The following is an 18247-nucleotide window of genomic DNA, read 5'->3' on the forward strand; positions in this document are numbered from 1 at the left end:
AATCCTCCTCGCACTATTCAGATGTTGTGCAAAACACTCTAATGACAAGAACGGATACGACTACAGAGGTCCTCTTTCTTCCACCATGGGTCCACTTATTCCTATTCCCCCTTATCAGAAGTCGGCATATGCTCTCCCCGATGCTTCATCGTGTTCAAAGAAAACTCTCAAAATGGAAGAGCCGCTTTCTCACCATGGCAGGTAGGACTATGCTAATTAAATCTGTGTTGTCGGCTATACCTACATATCAGATGCAAACTATGATAATACCAAAAGGCATCCTCAAAGATATTGAGAAGTGCAGCCGAAATTTCCTGTGGAATCAAAAGCAAGAGGGGAGGAAAATGCATTTAATTTCATGGAATCAAATTAAACAAACCAGAAGAGCGGGAGGTCTGGGCATTAAAGACCTTCAGTGCCAAAATATTGCTTTCGTCATGAAGTTGTGCTGGGGTCTACTCACGAAACCGGATGCTCTGTGGGTGCAATGCCTAAAAAACAAGTATGGATGCGGCAACGGGATTCATCCTATAGTCTTGAAAAAGGCTAATTCCTCGTGGGTGTGGAGGAGCATAGTAGCCGTTTGGCAACAATTTTACCAGGCGGTGGGTCGTAAGGTTAATAGTGGTGGACAAACCAACTTTTGGTGGGATATCTGGACCCTCACGAAACCGGATGCTCTGTGGGTGCAATGCCTAAAAAACAAGTATGGATGCGGCAACGGGATTCATCCTATAGTCTTGACTAATTCCTCGTGGGTGTGGAGGAGCATAGTAGCCGTTTGGCAACAATTTTACCAGGCGGTGGGTCGTAAGGTTAATAGTGGTGGACAAACCAACTTTTGGTGGGATATCTGGACCCCTTTAGAAGAACCACTAATATACTATGTGGAAAGGAATCTTCACAGGATCAAGTCCCAAACCAAAGTCAAAGACTTCATTATGAGCAATGGTGACTGGAACGCTCAAGAAATGCTCCAATATCTCCCGCAAGGCATAGTTGAAGTAATTAGGAAGACTAGACCCCCGGTAGAACAACAAGAGGACTGCTTCTGGTGGAGAAGGTCGACAGATGGGAATTTTAGTGTTAGACAAGCCTACAGAATGGTGTTCGAGGAAAGCAGACAACCAGGTGCAGGGATATGGAGGAAGATCTGGAAACTTGCGGTGCCTGAAAAAATCAAATTCTTCCTTTGGCAAGTTATCCATGACAGATTGCCAACAAATTCACTCAGAGCTAAGAGAGGAATCATTACCAGTGAGGAGTGCCCTTTTGAGTGCTTAAGAGAGGAAAACACTATACATATACTGAGAGACTGTGAGAATGCGAGAAGAGTGTGGACTAATATTATTCATCCTAACTGTCTATTTCAATTTTTTCGTTTAAATCTGCAGGATTGGCTGAAGACGAATTTTTCCAGAGACATGGGAACTAGGAGTTTTGACAGATGGCCTTGGACCAGAGTGTTTGCCATCGTTTGCTGGCTACTATGGAAAAACAGATGCAAAGGAGTCATGGAGGGAGTCAGGCATCAACCGAATGAGGTAATACATATGGGGCTTCACCAACTCATGGAACACACGGAGCAAGGACAACTCAAACATTGTCTCTTTGGGTCACTGAACTCGATGGACGATAGGTGGAGGCGGCCCCCGGAGAATTATGTTAGACTTGACACGGATGGGTCAGTAAATAATCAGCAACTAGTAGCAGGTGGAGGTTTGGTTCGAAACTCCACGGGAGAATGGATCGTGGGATTCAAGCAACAGATGGGATTCATGCCATCCACTGCAGTGGAGCTGAATGCTTTATTGACCGGACTGCGGATTTGTACACAATATGGATTCAGACAGATTCATGCGTATACCGACTCGCTAGAAGCCTTCCATCTCATCACAAGAGATGGCGGTCTTCACCATCCTTTGCGACCTACAGTGGCGGAGCTAAGAAATTTGATCTTCTCAGAGTGGGATCTCACCATCAGTTATGCACCTCGGTCAACCATCAAGTGTGCAGATATTTTAGCTAGATTAGCTCATTATCAAACTCAAGACTTGTTTATTTTACAGAACCCACCTCCTGAGTGCGATGCTCAGATGAGGAAAGATTTAGAGTAGTTTTATTTTCAAGTTGTACTTGCCTTTGAAAAAAAAAAGAAGTCGGCATATGCTTCTTTTTCTTTCTTTTTTCTTTTTTCTTTTTTTTTGCTTTGGCCTTGTCTTAAAGTTCAAATCTTTCACTTTTCTTATAACCAAATAATATCCATTAAACAAACTTCCAAGTGCATGAAAATCAAAATTCTGATATTCCAAAAAGCCCCCAATCACCAGCATTTCTCAGCAACCAAACGATACACAAGCAACTCAGAAAAATCATGCCCGAGATGAAAAGTCTGATATCCTTAGTGGAATCCTGGGCATCCAAAAGCAACAATTGACTGATAATTGCATCAGCCACAAAGTCATCGACGCTGTTCCCTAAGAACACAATCCTCTCCCTCAGCAGCAGCCCCATGGCATCAGCTTCGGCGCCTCTCGTGGCCGTGGCAGGCGTCTGAGGAGCAGAAAAGTGAAATGGGACATTGGGATTTCGAGGTCCATACCTAAAGTTTACGTTTTCAGGTGATTTCTCGGAGCGGCAGCGAGCAAGCGCCTGAGCGATGTTCTGGAAAGAAGGGGGCGGGAGGGGTGGAGATTAGGCGATTGAAGACGGAAGGGGAAGGGCTTGAAAGAGAATGTGGGAGGGCGCAGGGCTTGGAAGTTGGAAGTGATGTTGTAGGATGAGAATGACAGAATGAGAGCAAATCCATGGTAGAGTGAAAATGACTTAAAAAAGACAGACTCTCGTCTGGTGGGTAGCCGCAGCTAGACGCCTGTGAGCAGTGAACCCCGCAGAGTTCACCATTTTCCTTCCAGGTTGTAGCTGGGGTTTCGTACTCTCTCTTGCCATTGCAGTTGTGTAGGTTCTTTCTTTTTCAAACCCCTTGTTATAAAATTGATTCTTTTTAATAGCATCCAAACAAGGGCTCGAACGTAGGTTGGCTCAGCTAGTTAAAAAGTTTATTCATAGGCTCATAACCCTACAAGCTGAGATCAAATTTTGTTACCGACATGAACACCTTGTAGATAGGGGTGAGCAACAAACCCATTACCCGTTAGCCCGCCCATAACCCATAAAATTTTTGCCCATTTAAGCCCGCCCAATTAGCCCAAATAAGATATTATAAACGGGCGGGTTTAAATGGGCGGGGTAGCCCATTAAACGGGTTGGGCTATGGGCAAGGTATTGGGCTGCCCATACCCGCCCGTTTAAGTTTTAAGTTTTTAAAAATATTTTTATTCTTCATTTAATTGATGATATTGTTTCTCATTCATCTTTTATCAAACATTCATGCTTGTCTAAGCTTTTATTTTATCCTTTAGGTAAAAGTTGGAATTTTCAAAGTTTATGAGACTTTATGATTGGTGACTACTTTTATGATTTTATCAGACTTTAATTGTTTGCGAATCTAAGTGAGGTTGTGTGATTGAATATGGTTGATGTTATTTCATATTTGATTTGCTATTTGGCATGTAAAATTTATTGACAGTTTCATAAGGTTACATATACAAAATAACTATACTGAAAAAAATTTTAAAAAAATAAATGGGTTACCCCGTAACCCGGTCAGCCCAAACGGGCTGCCCCGTAGCCCATTTAATACGGGCTAAATGGGCTACTACCGGGTTATGGGTTAGCCCATGCCCATTTATGAATAAATGGGCGGGCTATGGGCTAACCTTCGGGTTAGCCCACCCCGCCCATTGCTCAGCCCTACTTGTAGATCAGATTCACTTGAACTTTTGATGTATATCCCATAAAAAGAAAAAAAAAGAAGGGAAAAAAGGCACTACCGAGTCCAAACCCCTTGTCTCGCTCTTCTTCCCAAATCATTGATTCATGATGTGCATGGATCGTTTTCATCTCCCTCATTACAAAGAGTTAAAGACTATGGAATCAATTCGTGCCAGAGAAACTAAATAGGAGCAAGATGATTGTTACACAAATCAAAAGGCAAACGATTGTTACTCTTAAAAGGTAGGCTCTCTAAGCATAAAACCAAGGTCTATGCAGTAGGTTGACAAGCAAATCAGTTAATGTAGCTATGAGCTAAAGAATTCAATCTTGCAAAGGGAAGGAAAAGAAAGTATTATGCTTAGATTAATTAATCAAAATTAGCATCTCTAACTTCAGTATAGTCTCTTAGCATGTGAAGATAAGAGTCAATAAAATTTAGATAAAGGAACATATGCTTTGGCTAACACTATTTTTTTTTTTTTGCATTAAAGGATTTCAAGACATTTTATAATCTCACATTGGAATTTTTAATTTTTAAATTCTTTAAAATAATTTCAAAACTTATTAATGTGGATAGTTTTAAGAGAAATTATTAGGTGTTTCTAAAGTAATATTTCATTTATATTTTGTTTAATTAGAGTTTTTAAAATTATAGCCACACATATAATCGGCTTACATTTTTTTAAATTATATTATGCAAAATTTGAATATTAAACTTCTATTCACACCTCACCTGCCTTTACCCACTTCAAGAGCTTTATATTTTATTTTTTTACCCTATTTTATCTCTCATTGAGATTTAAATTTCATTATCACTCTCTGCTTAAAACATATGTCTTCGCGTGAATCGTCCTCATCAAAGAAGAGCGTGGAAGAAGTTGATGTGCACATGAATAATGAGGACGGTTATGGTGGTAACGGCTCACAGGTTGGTCGGGAAAAGCAGAATACGTGGCCAGAGGGTGTGGGAAGTGTGAACAGTCCAGAGGAAAAATCTGCTGAGGCTCGAATTGAGTGTGATATTGGGCTTGCTAAGGACTGGGAAATGAATGAGGTCACAAGCCCACTAAAGTCAGATGGGCAGGGGCTTATGAGTTGCAAAGGTAAACAGAAAGTAGAGTCCAACCCAAAAGTGTGTCGAAAAATTACATTTAAGAGAGGGCCTCCTGAGATAAATGAGCCTGACAGTTTAGATGGGCCTATTAATGAGTCAAGTCCAGCTGCTGTCACAAAGGATTATACTACTAATGGGCTGGGCTTAAAGGAGAGTAATAACTCATCGAGACCTGCTAATGAGATGGCTGTAAGTGCATCAGATACAGCAGCACCATATATTGTAGAACTTCCAGACGAAAGTGAGGAAGGAGGATATGACTTACCAACTCAAGGGCTGTTGCAAATTACCTACGAAGGCACCTTGGTTCAAGAGATGAAAAAGGTCAGCTTAAAGCGAGCTCTTGATGAACAGTGGGAAACATCGAAATCAAAGAAAGCTAAAGTAGGGAATGAAGTCAGGTTCGAGAAAGCTGCGGAAAGGTCTCACAATAAGGAGAATGAAAGTCCTTTTGTGCTGGGAAAGAGCTCTCCTGTGTTGAAAAAAAACAGGAAAGGTAAGAAACTCTCAATGACTACTGATAGTAATCTGGTGGAGGTACCGGTTGTGGGTGTTACAGTATCAAATATTTTTGAAGGTTTAGACAAACAAGATTCATGCTGTGGTTCTTCTGTTGAAGGGCTTGGTGGTCAGCCTCTAATGACCACCAAGTCGCCATGAGTCTTTTATGCTGGAACTGTCAGGGGTTGGGGTCTCCCCTGACAGGCAGAAACTTAAGGTTTCTGTATAACAAGCACAGACCTGCTCTAGTTTTCCTCATGGAGACTAGGGTCAAGACGGATAAGGTAGAGAGATGGCGTAGAAGACTGGACTTTCAGAATAAAGTGTATGTTGAGCCGATTGGAATTGGGGGTGGTCTAGCTGTTTGGTGGAATGATGATATTCAGCTGCAACTTATTAAAGCTGATAAGAATATAGTCCATTTGAAGGTAGTAAAAGGTTTGGAAATGGATTCTGGATTCTTAACTCTAATCTATGGGCCTCCTAGGAAACAAGACCGAGGTAGTTGGTGGAGAAGATTGAGGGGTCTAGACCCAGGTGAAGCAGTGCCATGGCTTTGCTGTGGTGATTTTAATGATCTAATGTTTGATTTTGAGAAAGAAGGGGGAAATACTAGAGGGTTGAATTCTCTGGCTGAGTTCCAACACTTTATGATTCAGTGCAATATGGTGGATCTGGGATCTAAAGGCATGGAGTTCACTTGGTCAAACAAAAGAGTCAATGAGGCCCATGTAAAAGAGCGACTTGATCGTGCTGTTTGCAACACTGCATGGAGGGAAAAACATCAAAATGCCCAGGTATGTAATTTAGAACCTGTAGGTTCAGACCATTCCCCTATTCTCATTCATTCTAACTTCTTGGGGATAAGATGTCTTAAAGATTTTCAGTTTGAACTTAACTGGGTTGATCATAAAGATTACAGTGGGATTATTGACCAAACTTGGGACAGGAATATAGAGGATGGTGGGGGTATAGTTGCTGCTTTCACCTCTAATCTAAACAAAGTTAAAAATGTTCTTTTAAATTGGAGCAAGATTGAATTTCCTAATAACCAGAAACTCCTGGGGTCTCTTATGGAAGAATTCAGGAATTGTTATAAAGGGGTTTGGAATGAAGATTCAGCCATTAAGGCTAGAGAGATTGCGAATAAGATTGAGGAGGTGTGGGTAAGAGAAGAAAAATACTGGTACCAAAGATCAAGAATTAATTGGTTAAGTTGGGGTGATGAAAATTCTCGTTTCTTTCATAATATAACAGCCCAGCATAGAAGGAGAAATCGTGTGGTTTGCTTGAAAAATGATGCTGGAATTTGGATTGATGATCATGCTGAGATTACTTCCTGTTTTTCAAATTTTTATGCTGATCTTTTTGCTGGTTTTGAATGCCGAAATTTCAATTCTATTCTATCATATGTGGACCCTGTAGTCTCTGATTCTGATAATATTTGTCTTGCTGCTCCTATTTTGGATGAGGAAATAAAGAGGGCTGCCTTTGATTTGGGTAGCTTAAAGGCTCCAGGTCCTGATGGTTTCCCTGGACTTTTTTATCACCATTCTTGGGAGGTTGTTGGCCCTCAAATTTGCACAATGGTAAGAGACTTATTTGAAAATGATGGTGCTCTTTTGAATTTGAATTCTACTAATCTGGTCCTAATTCCTAAGATTGATTCCCCTGAGTCTGTGGGACATTTTAGACCTATCAGCTTGTGCAATTTCAGTTATAAAGTTTTCTCAAAGCTACTTGCTAATAGAGTTAAACCTGTTTTAAAAAAAGTAATTTCAGAACAACAGCGTGCTTTTGTTCCTGGAAGGATGATTCAAGATAATATTTTTGTTGTTCATGAGGCCTTTCATTTTCTCAAGAATAGGTCTGGCAAAGTTTTTGAGTTTGCTGTGAAACTTGATATGAACAAAGCTTATGATAGAGTTGATTGGGATTTTTTGGAGGCTGTGCTTTATAAAATGAATTTTCATCCAGTGTGGGTTAGGCAAGTTATGAAATGCATTTCTTCTGTGAGCTTTAATTTGAAATTGGAAGGAAGAACAATCAGTAAGCTAACCCCAAAGTGTGGCCTAAGACAAGGAGATCCTATTTCTCCTTATCTCTTTATCATTGTGGCTGATGTGTTATCTAGAATGATTAGTGAACATGTTAACAGAGGTGATTTACAGGGTATTAAACTTGCAAATGCTTGTCCTGTGCTTTCTCATTGTCTTTTTGCGGATGATTCGGTATTTTTCTTCAGAGCTACCAAGAAAAATTGTGATGTTTTTGCTAGCCTCCTTGATGATTATTGTTGGCCTCTGGGCAGCGGGTTAATTTTGAAAAATCTTTTGTTTTTGTGTCCCCGAATACTTCGGTAGAAGTGAGTAGTATGATCAGTAACTCTTTAAGAATTCCTGTTGCTGATTCCCCTGGTCGTTACCTAGGCCTTCCTGTTTTATGGGGAAGATCAAAAGTAGAGGCTTTGGCTTTTGTCAGGGATAAGGTAAGAAAGAAGGTTCTAGGATGGAATAAGAAGTTCTTATCACAAGCTGGTAGAGAAACTTTAATTAAATCTGTTGCTAATTCCATTCCTACTTACTCTATGTCTTGTTTTCTTTACCCCAAACAGTCCTGCATTGAATTGAATAGCATTATTGCTCATTTTTGGTGGGGTGGAGATGAGACTAATCGAAAAATCCATTGGAAAGCTTGGAGTCACTTAATCAAGAGTAAGCAAGATGGGGGTATGGGTTTCAAAGAGTTTCAAAACTTTAATTTGGCTCTTCTGGCCAAGCAATGTTGGAGAATCATGACTGAACCAACAGAGTTCTGGGTTAAGATTCTTAAAGGCATATATTTTCCTAATTCTTCTTTTTGGAAGGCTGGTAAAGGCTCTAGAGCTTCATGGGCTTGGACCAGTCTTCTCGAAGGAAGGAGAGTGTTGCAAGACAATGTGCTTTGGCAGGTAGGGGATGGTATTTGTATTAATGTTTGGGAAGACCCTTGGGTTTCTGCTTTACCTGGTTTTTGTCTTCCTGAATTGCAAATCCCTACAGAATTTAAAAACCTTACTGTTTCTAGTCTCATTGAGAATGGTAAGTGGAGTCTTGATAACATGGATCTTCCCAGGCATGTTGCAGATTCTATTTGTGCAATTGATTTGCCTCACTTTAGTTTTCATGATAAACTGATTTGGCTCAGGAATGCTAATGGTAGGTATTCTGTTAAAAATGGATACCAGTGGCTGCAGAGAGTTGATAGCTCAACTACAAGCCCAAGGCCCAGTACTTCAACGCCTCTAGATAAGCACCTTTGGTCTCTTATTTGGTCTCTAAAAGTTCAACCTAAAGTGAGACACTTTCTTTGGAAAGCTTGCTCTAAAGCTATTCCAACGAAAGGAGCACTTTGGCAGAGGCGGTGTGGAGTCACACCTTTTTGTGTACGATGTGATTCTTATATTGAAACGGTTGAACACTGCCTTTGCTTTGCTTTGTGATTGGGTAAAGCGGGTTTGGTTTGCTTCTCCTCTGTGTTTGAAGGTGCATGAGTTAAATGTTTCTAGTTTTGAAGTCTGGTTGCTTCAAACTTTAATAAATCTCAAGCATGATGAGTTTGCTCAATCTGTTGTGGCCTATATGTGCTGGTATATTTGGAAGGCAAGATGTACCCAAATCTTTGAATTTAGGCCTCCTGATTGTATTTGGCTTATTAATTCTGTTATGTGTAGTGTGAATGAGTTTTGGGCTGCTAGGAATTTCTTTAAAGATCAAGAACCTAGCAGATCTCAAGATGTTTCACCTAAATTTTGGGTCTCCCCTAACAATGATTCCCTTAAACTAAATACTGATGGTGCTTTTAATGCAGCTACTGGCAAAGGTGGAACAGGTTATGTCTTGCGTGACTCAGAGGGAAGGATGGTGGACTTTGGTTGCAAATCTTGTATAGTTTCATCGGCTTTCCATGCTGAAGCCGTAGCTCTCCATGAAGCAGTGTTTAAAGTAAAAGATCGAGATCTAGGCCGAGTGACTGTTGAGTCTGACTGCTTACCTCTAGTGAATGCTGTTTTGGATGACTCCCCGTGTCCTGATTGGCATGCTACAATTTTGGTTTCTGATTTACGATTTCTGTTTCATAACCACCGTTCCTTTACTTTAAAGTTTGCTCCTAGGACTTGTAATTTGGCTGCAGATTGGTTAGCCAAAGCTGGTTGCAAAGGGATGTGCCCTATAGGTTGGGACTTGTGTCCCCCATCCCTTTTTTTAAGTTTGCTTTCTTTTGATGCTGAGCATTGTAAGCAAGGAATCGGTTAACCTTGCGTAGACTCTTTCTTTGGAATATATAGTATTTCTTGAGTCCAAAAAAAAAAAAAAACATATGTCTTCTTTCAATTAACATTTTCCCCGCCATTTAACTTCTTTCTTCTCTCTCTCGCCCTCAAGTTTTGACTTCACAACTTTATAGATTTCAAATTTAAATAGTACTCCCTCCGTTCCTTATTATAAGAGACACTGATACTTATGTCATATTCCTATATATAAGAGACACTTACAAGTTGTCTCTACTTTTTTGTGATTTACTACTAGTTTACCTATATTTATTATCTCCAACTCACACTCTCTCTCCCTCCCACTCTCTTTCTTTTAATAATTTAATTGTTCTCTCTCATCTCTCTCTCCTTATTAATGAGGGCATTTTTGGAAAAAAATTATACTTTTTATACATAATTGTTCTTAACTAACTTTAACTGTTTTTTTGATCAATGTACTTCGGTTATTTATCTCTTATAATAAGGAACGGAGGGAGTAATATATATATTTATATAACTCTAGCATTGAAAACAACTCTCATTTTATTTTGTGCTTGTAAAAATGTTAGAAGTCACTTCTATTTTGATGAATCATGGACCAGCGGGATGCAGCTTTGATGAATCCACCTTTATGCAGGCATGTCTTCCTCAACGACACCAATGATGGTGGGGTTTTCAACCCCCCCCCCCCCCCAAATCCGAGAAAAGAAAAGGAATTTTATTTTATTTTATTTAAAAAATATGGTAAGGCTCTTTTCTTCTGGTTTAATAGCTCGAGATACACCTTGAATTCTTTTTATTCAAATTCTAGTACTTGAATTTCACTTAGTAATAATACTACCTCCGATCTTTAATATAAGACATTAATTGACTTTTATTTTGGTCTTAAATATAAAACTCCAATCTATTTTGCCTCTCATATTTATATATTTTTTTCCAAGATAGTCATTTTATTCTAATAATGATAATGATAATGTTAGGCAATACATTTGATTAGTAAGGATATTTTAGGAAATACAATACATATTTATTACAAATAACTAACTTAACTTATTTTCTTAACCTTATCAAATTAGTCAATTAGCTCTTATAATTAGGACCGGAGGTAGTATCATACACTAGATAAGTATATCAAACAAATCTTAAAAAATATAAATGAAAACTTAAAATTTTTTATTTTTTCTGTATTCTGTGTTTTATTGCTAAAATTGTTAAGTTATTTGCACTCTGATTTTACAATAAAGTGTTCTAATTGTGATTAATAATTGTGTGAATGATAAATAACAAATACTTGGGAAACAAGTAAACAAGCAATTAAAGAAGGTCAAACTTATTAGGTTAGCAACAGTTAAACTGCTAAAAGAACCGAGTCAGGCAACGATGGTTGGGATTGAACTTAATTGGTCCACCACAAGTCGGCTTTCAGAGTCGTAATTTCAAAACACTAGACTCACAGGTTAGACTAGAAACAAAGAAGACCCATCTTCCTTATATCGCGGTCGTAACCCCAACCCACCACGAAACTGCCTGTCACTGCACATTCATGAATATTTTGTAGTCTAGTGTTTGACCACTCTCTCCTTCTTGTTTTTTTTTCCTTCCTCACAAAAGACAAACGAATCCACTGATCTGCCGGATCGGCATCTGACCGCCAGGGTGGGACGGGTTGCTACACAATGCTGATGACAATTCCGAGACCCAGATACTTGGAAGGAAGTCCTATGCTGAAAATGATGGTCTGAAAGATCGCAATTTAGGTCACTATTGAATCTCTCACCGTTGTTCCGGAGCTCGGTAAGTCGTCAGATCGCGTTTCCTCTGTCACTGTACTATTTTTTTCAACTGGGTTTCCGGATCTGAAACTGTTTTATCCATCGTTCTTTTTAAATTTCAATTTTGAGATTTCCTGCGAAAGTTCAGTTTTTTTTTCCCTGTTAGATGAGTAATGGCTTTAACCGACAAGAGATGATGTGAATCTTGACCTGCTGTTGAATCGGGTACGCTTTATTTGGATCTGTCCCGAGCAATGCCATGTGAAATGGTGTCATATTGGTCGGGCAAAATCCTAGAGCGTCACCATTTCAGATGGGTTTCTTCCTCTCAATCATTGCTGTTTGTTTATATTTGTTGTCACTCTGAAACTTCCAAGGATTATCTGGGTTTTGTTTTAAGCTGTTTCAGTTGTGAAATAACTTATGTACCATGTCACCAATGAGTCCAAAAGTAACGAAAGTAAAACTTAAGAGCAAAGGTGTGAATGTGTATGTAGGTGAGGGAGGTGATGATCCATGGAGTTCAGTGAGCATGAGAGCATGACAGTTCGAGAAGTCTGTGCAAATGGGAGTTACATGGGAACAGCAGAAGTTGAAGCAAAGCTTGATGAAGGAGATATTCAAGAGGCAGAATCTTCGTTGCGAGAAGGGCTATCACTCAATTTTGAGGTCAGTTTCCCTATAAGTGAAAATTGTTGGTTAGAATAGCAATTAGACCTAAATCGTTGTCACATTCTGTAAATATAACGCAAACTACCCATTAGATGTATGGTAGTCATAGAAATATGGTATATTGGGAAAACATCTGGGGGATAAGCTGATCATGTATTTGAGTTATGCTCTATGGTCACTTGATTGCTTTTTTACTTTAACAGGAAGCAAGAGCACTTCTGGGCAAGTTGGAGTATCAGAGAGGGAATGTGGAAGGCGCTCTTCGTGTGTTTGATGGGATTGATCTCCAAGCTGCCATACAGCGATTGCAAACTTCCCTTCCTGAAAAACCATTAACCAAGAAGGGGCGCAATCGTACTGAACCAGCTCCTTCAGTCTCTCAACATGCTGCTAGTCTGGTGCTTGAAGCCATCTACTTAAAAGCGTGTTCATTACAAATCCTAGGGAGATTAACTGGTATCAAATTATGTTTTAAATTTATCACACCTGTTGTTCTCTTTGCTATTCCTGTTTTGCTCCTGAATGAGAATCAAATCTCTGCTTTGAATATTCTGCAGAAGCTGCAAGTGAATGCAAAAGTGTGCTTGATGCTGTTGAGAAGATATTTTATCAGGGTATACCTGATATTCAGGTAGACAATAGATTGCAAGAAATAGTCAGCCATGCTGTAGAGCTCCTTCCAGAGCTTTGGACACAGGCCGGGTGCTATCATGAGGCAATATCTGCCTATAGACGAGCCCTTCTTAGCCAATGGAATCTTGATGATGATTGCTGTGCAAGAATTCAGAAAAATTTTGTTGTATTTTTGTTGTACAGTGGGGTAGAAGCTAGCCCACCCAGTTTAGCGGTTCAGATTGATGGGTCATATGTACCTAAAAATAATTTGGAAGAGGCAATTCTGCTTCTTATGATTCTTATCAGAAAGTTTTGCCTTGGTAAGACCAAATGGGACCCATCAGTGATGGAGCACCTGACTTTTGCACTTTCTATATGTGGCCAAACGTCTATTTTGGCTAAGTCACTTGAAGAGCTATTGCCTGGAGTATATAATCGGCTTGATCGTTGGAAATATTTAGCTTTATGTCACAGTGGAGCTGGGCATAACAAAAGTGCTTTGAATCTACTGCGGAGGTCTCTGCACATTCATGATCGACCAGATGAGGTTATATCACTGCTATTGGCTGCCAGGATCTGCAGTGAGGATCCTCAACTCGCTCCTGAGGGAGTAGTTTATGCACAAAGGGCAATCACAAGTGCTCAGGGACCAGATGAGCATCTTAAAGGTGTGGGTCTCCGAATGTTGGGACTTTGTCTTGGAAGGCAAGCTAAGGCTGCTTCCTCTGACTCTGAGAGGTCTCGCCTTCAGTCGAAAGCTTTGAAATCATTGGAGGAGGCAGCTGGGTTGGAGCCAAAAAATTCTGATCTGACTCTTGAGTTGGCTGTTAAATATGCAGAGCACCGAAATTTGACTGATGCTCTGTGCTATGCAAAGAAATTCTTTGATGAAACAGGTGGCTCTATATTAAAAGGTTGGAGAATGCTTGGTCTGGTTTTGTCTGCTCAGCAAAGATTTTCAGAGGCTGAGGTAGTCACAGACGCAGCTCTAGATCAAACTACAAAATGGGAACAGGGGCCACTACTTAGGCTGAAAGCAAAGCTGAAGACCTCCCAATCACGGTACATGGATGCTATTGAAACATATCGGTACCTCCTTGCATTGGTTCAAGCCCAGAGAAAATCCTTTGGCTCACTATTTACTAGTTCACAGGTAACATTTGGTCAGTTATTTAAATTCTCTGCTTGTTGTAGGATTTTTTTTTTTTCCCATTTTAATGATAAGCAGACATATCACTTTGCTTTAAGCATTAGATAACTTCTTCACTCAAATTATTTGTGTGATGTTCTAATATGTTTATGTATGTAGGTATGCATCACATGCTCCACCCAAGATTGAGTTTGCCTATATAGAATTGCTATTCCCATAGAATTGAATTCTGCAAAAATCTAATTTGATCCTATTGCTTTGCTTTGGTTTCCTTTGTCTTAGAGATTAAGTGCTATCTAAAATCCCAATTCTATTTTTGTATTGGAGCAAGCTTCCTCTCTAAACTTTCATATCGAAGAGAAGAAAACGTGAAGGTTTTTATATGTTCATTGTTTTGTGGAACTCATCATTACTTAAATGTTGATTCATTAATTCATTGTTTTTCTTTTATTAACCTCTTTTAGGCTGATGATGGTAAAGTAAATGAATTTGAGATTTGGCATGGTCTGGCAAATCTATATGCTAGTCTTTCTCATAGGAAGGATGCTGAAATATGTCTGCAAAAGGCCAAAGTGTTGAAGCCCTATTCTGCAGCATTGATGCACACCAAAGGCAAGAACAGAACCTTTAATCTTCTCAAAGCTTTTTTGTTCCTGTGCTGGGACTTTTTTCTTTCGGTTCTATTTTTAATCTAATTGAAACCACGTCATTGTCCCATTCGAGGCAGGTCTCAGTATTCAATCGTAGGCCTGCAATTCTGGCCTGCTGGGACATTACTTTTGATGTAGGCCCTAGGCCTATGGCCTGGATTCACTTATGATGGGTTTAAAGCATTAAATAGAACATGAATTCACTTATGATTGTAAAGCAACATCCAAATGCCAAAGATGTGAAAATAGAGCATAAATACATCATGGGTTGGCACGAAGCAAAGACTTGTTGGGTACAAAATTTTATGCTGGAAAATTGAATTTTTTTTCTATTTGGTTCTTCCTACAGGTCTAATATTCGAAGGACGTGAGGAAGATCAAGCTGCTCTTGGTGCTTTCTTCAGTGCATTCATGCTTGATCCAAGCTACGTTCCAAGCAAGATCTTGTTGGGTTCTCTGATTCTAAAACTCGGTCCAAAAGGTTTGCCTGTGGCTAGAAGCTTACTTGCTGAAGCTCTGCGAATAGACCCCACGAACCACAAGGCTTGGTATTATATGGGTATGGTTCACAAAGAGGATGGTCGGATGAGTGATGCTGCTGACTGCTTCCAGGCAGCCTCCATGCTTGAAGAATCGGATCCGATTGAAAGTTTCAGCTCTGTTCTCTGACTCAAGTGTAAATGGTTGGTCCATCTTCAGAGTTCTTTGGAAAAAACATGCTCAAGACAGTTTTGGAAGTGCAGTCGAGTTGTGGGTTTTGTTTTTCATTGTATTTCTTGTAATCGGCATAAACTAGGCTTGGAGAGAGGAAAATTGGTTCAAACAATTGTTTAATGAATAAGGAGAAAAGCAAAAGAAAAGAAAAGAAAAGAAAAGGGATTGATGTCAATCTAGTTGTAGGATGAATGTATAAAGAGCTTAGACTGTTTTCTTATGTCTGTTTAACTGCTGATCAGCCTTGTAAATGTATGTTGATGAACAATGAAGTTCCACTAAGAGATCCGTTTATCTTCTCAAGTAGTTTATTAGTGACGCCATTAAGGCTGGGGTTGGAATGTGGAAAATGGAATTTGTGGAGAGGGAAAATGTTAGAGAAAGCATGTTTATTATATTTGATGGACAACAAAATGATTTTTTTTTTAATGGAAAAGAGAACTTTATATATTTATAGGAGAAAATTATCTTATTTTGCGTCATGCTATTATATAGCATTTTAAACAACCCCACTTCTGGCAATATGATATCAAAATGCATTAATGTTCCGTTGGTTGGTAAATCTTTTAGGAAATAGATAATTTTGGGTTCTGCTCCCATTATGGCTATCTTTTCCCAAATAAAGTCATCACAAATCCGATACCTTATCAGCCGTTGCTCTGCTGACTGGCATTAAAAATGGTAAGCTTTGCTTTTTTTTTCCCCCCTTAAAAAGGACATTTGTTAATTAAGCGTGAAAACTTATTTACATTTTGCAGCCTGAGGACTGCAATTTTAATTTTAGATTTCGTGGAGCTTTATTGAATTTAGATTTCTTCCACTGGATGTAAAAGTATAATTGGTTCATAAAAATTGCATCTTATTTTTTTTATACAAAAAAAATGCATTTTAGGATTATAAACGAATCCCTTGTTTTTTTCGCTTTTTGGTATTACAAACGAATCCATTTTCTCCCTTGAAAGTTCAAACGCAATATTGAACGCCGACCCAAAAACGCAAAACTAATTTGGCACAAAACTAATTTGGGTTCGGGATGAGCTCAATCCAAATCAACATGGGCCAGGAACTAGGGTTTCTCGTGGACTGCCTCTATATATCATCCGGATTTCCAGAGCCTCCAGGATTGTGTCAAAGCAGCGTCACTCGCGAAATGCTTCGATCGGCGTTGGAAATTGCCATCTGAGATGGGGCTCATCAAGCTCCAGTCTCCAACGTCAAACAGGCATATGGGTTTCTCTCGCCTTCATCGCCTTTGTGATTCTTTTTCTCTTACACTTTTGCATGCTGGGTTCTTTGCTATGGACTATATACTATCCATGACAATTGAAACGTTAGTATCTATTATGTTTCGCTCATTGTCATCTTGCAATCCAGTTTTAGTTTTATTTACCATTATCGTTTTGAGGAGTATGGATTTTGATGATTAATCCGGGGTATGGTGTAATGGTTGATGGGCATTGCACTTTAATCATAGGCCTTCTCTCTGATATTTGATAGTTTGGCCTGAGCAAGGTGCAGAAAGTGAAATTTATTCAGCCATCTTATTTTGATGGTTAGTGATGGATCCACAGGTCAGTGGCTTTTGTCTGCTGCTTGCCTACTAATTCCATCTCACATATCTTGTTTTCGTATCATTCATTAACATGATTTTTTTCGATCAAAGGTAGTCTTAACTGTTGATATGTTGAATGTTTTGGATGTTTGTAATCTGACACAGGAATAATTAACATTTCATGTAAATGCTTGACTCTTACCCATTTACTATAATCCAATAATACACATCCCACCATCACCTTCGGGAACCTTGTTCTCTGTGGAGATTTGGAAACTTTATTAGCATTTTTATGGAAAGATGGGATAATGGTAGTTGTAGTGTTATCTTGTTATGTCTCATGGAGTGCTCAGGTATGAGGCTTTGGGATTGCACTTGTATCGTAGGTCTCTCTTACTCAATAGGGTGGCCTTGAGCTTCAGTGCACAGAGTGAAAGCTGTTTAATCAGCAGGCAGCCAGACAACTGCTGAGATGGATCCACAGATTAACAGCTCAAAGTGCTGTTGTCTACTAATTCCATCTCACAATTTTGTAATCATTTTAATTCCAAAGCCATGGGACTCCGTACTATTATTTGAACTATTTTGCATTCTTTCGGTAACTTATGATTCAAAAGTGCCCAGGATGGTAGTATGGTAATAACCTTCATATTGCAAGTCTTGTTGAAAGCCGGATAACTTGGTCTTAAGTTCTATTGTTGTGGAACATACAGGGATAACAAAAACCAAATAAAGATCTAATTGTGCACAATAAAAACTTGAAGTACCAATCCTAATTAAGTAATGCAAAAGAACATTGCATTGATTCAAACATCAAAATTGATAACGGAAGCCTAATCTTGACATTATTTTAATGTAGTTAATGACCATTCAGAACACGGAAAACAATTTAAAATGTGTTTTTTCAGACCCTGCACTGCTGCCTGCTGGTGGTCTTATAGTCAATTATTTTACTTTTCGGAACGTGAAGTATGTGGAGATGGGCAAATCTGAGACTTGCTAAATGTTGGTGTGGGATCAGTATTTATGTCTTTCGCAAAGCAAGATCCATGGTTGCTATACGTAGTAATGAGGAAAGCGAGGGAGGTCCTAAAGTTCCACTTAGCCATCGTAGACTTGACAACTTATGTATGTTAGATTTCGCAGTTCATAATGATCCCAGCATTTTGTGCAGATTATTTTTTGTAAATTTGACGCTGCCGAAATGTTGCATGGCTATTACGGATCTTGAGACTTGAGAATGTTCAGCCGGGCTAGCAAAAATGAAAAAGAATTCTTGTTTTATGTTGTTGGATGCACTTTTGTTTATGGTATTAATTAAATCATAACACATCTGTGTGTGTGTGTGTGTGTGTTTTGAAATTTGAAAAATGAGAATG

General features: G+C 39.1%; 2 protein-coding genes, 1 long non-coding RNA gene and 2 other non-coding genes across 6 annotated transcripts; all 5 read left to right on the top strand.

Moving 5' to 3' along the window:
• Window positions 1–5273: 5273 nt before the first annotated feature.
• LOC114715355 (uncharacterized) lies at window positions 5274–9726 on the top strand. 2 transcript variants are annotated; one of them, XM_028900173.1, is made up of 3 exons: window positions 5274–6249; window positions 6934–7041; window positions 9302–9726. In XM_028900173.1, exons 1-3 carry the CDS (start codon window positions 5608–5610, stop codon window positions 9380–9382), a joined length of 831 nt encoding a protein of 276 aa, XP_028756006.1. In that variant the 5' UTR covers window positions 5274–5607; the 3' UTR covers window positions 9383–9726. The 2 variants fall into 2 exon arrangements, with proteins under 2 accessions (XP_028756006.1, XP_028756007.1); XM_028900174.1 differs by lacking the exon at window positions 6934–7041 and having other exon boundaries at window positions 5283–6249.
• A 1479-nt stretch (window positions 9727–11205) lies between these two features.
• Window positions 11206–15615, top strand: LOC114715318 (protein NPG1-like). Its single transcript, XM_028900122.1, has 6 exons — window positions 11206–11537; window positions 12013–12184; window positions 12391–12643; window positions 12745–13955; window positions 14417–14564; window positions 14952–15615. The coding sequence occupies exons 2-6, from the start codon at window positions 12032–12034 to the stop codon at window positions 15269–15271; spliced, it is 2085 nt and encodes a 694-aa protein (XP_028755955.1). The 5' UTR covers window positions 11206–11537; window positions 12013–12031; the 3' UTR covers window positions 15272–15615.
• A 746-nt stretch (window positions 15616–16361) lies between these two features.
• On the top strand, window positions 16362–18152 carry LOC114715352 (uncharacterized). The gene is made up of 2 exons (XR_003737546.1): window positions 16362–16887; window positions 17222–18152. It is a non-coding gene; the product is annotated as an uncharacterized LOC114715352 (long non-coding RNA).
• LOC114715382 (small nucleolar RNA snoR143) lies at window positions 16774–16935 on the top strand. The gene has a single exon (XR_003737550.1). It is a non-coding gene; the product is annotated as a small nucleolar RNA snoR143 (small nucleolar RNA).
• Window positions 17238–17398, top strand: LOC114715381 (small nucleolar RNA snoR143). Its single transcript, XR_003737549.1, has one exon. It is a non-coding gene; the product is annotated as a small nucleolar RNA snoR143 (small nucleolar RNA).
• Window positions 18153–18247: the final 95 nt, after the last annotated feature.

Source organism: Neltuma alba, unplaced genomic scaffold (assembly GCF_004799145.2).
Source record: "Neltuma alba isolate B1F8T4 unplaced genomic scaffold, ASM479914v2 tig00011587_pilon, whole genome shotgun sequence".
In the NCBI taxonomy this organism is placed as follows: domain Eukaryota; kingdom Viridiplantae; phylum Streptophyta; class Magnoliopsida; order Fabales; family Fabaceae; genus Neltuma; species Neltuma alba.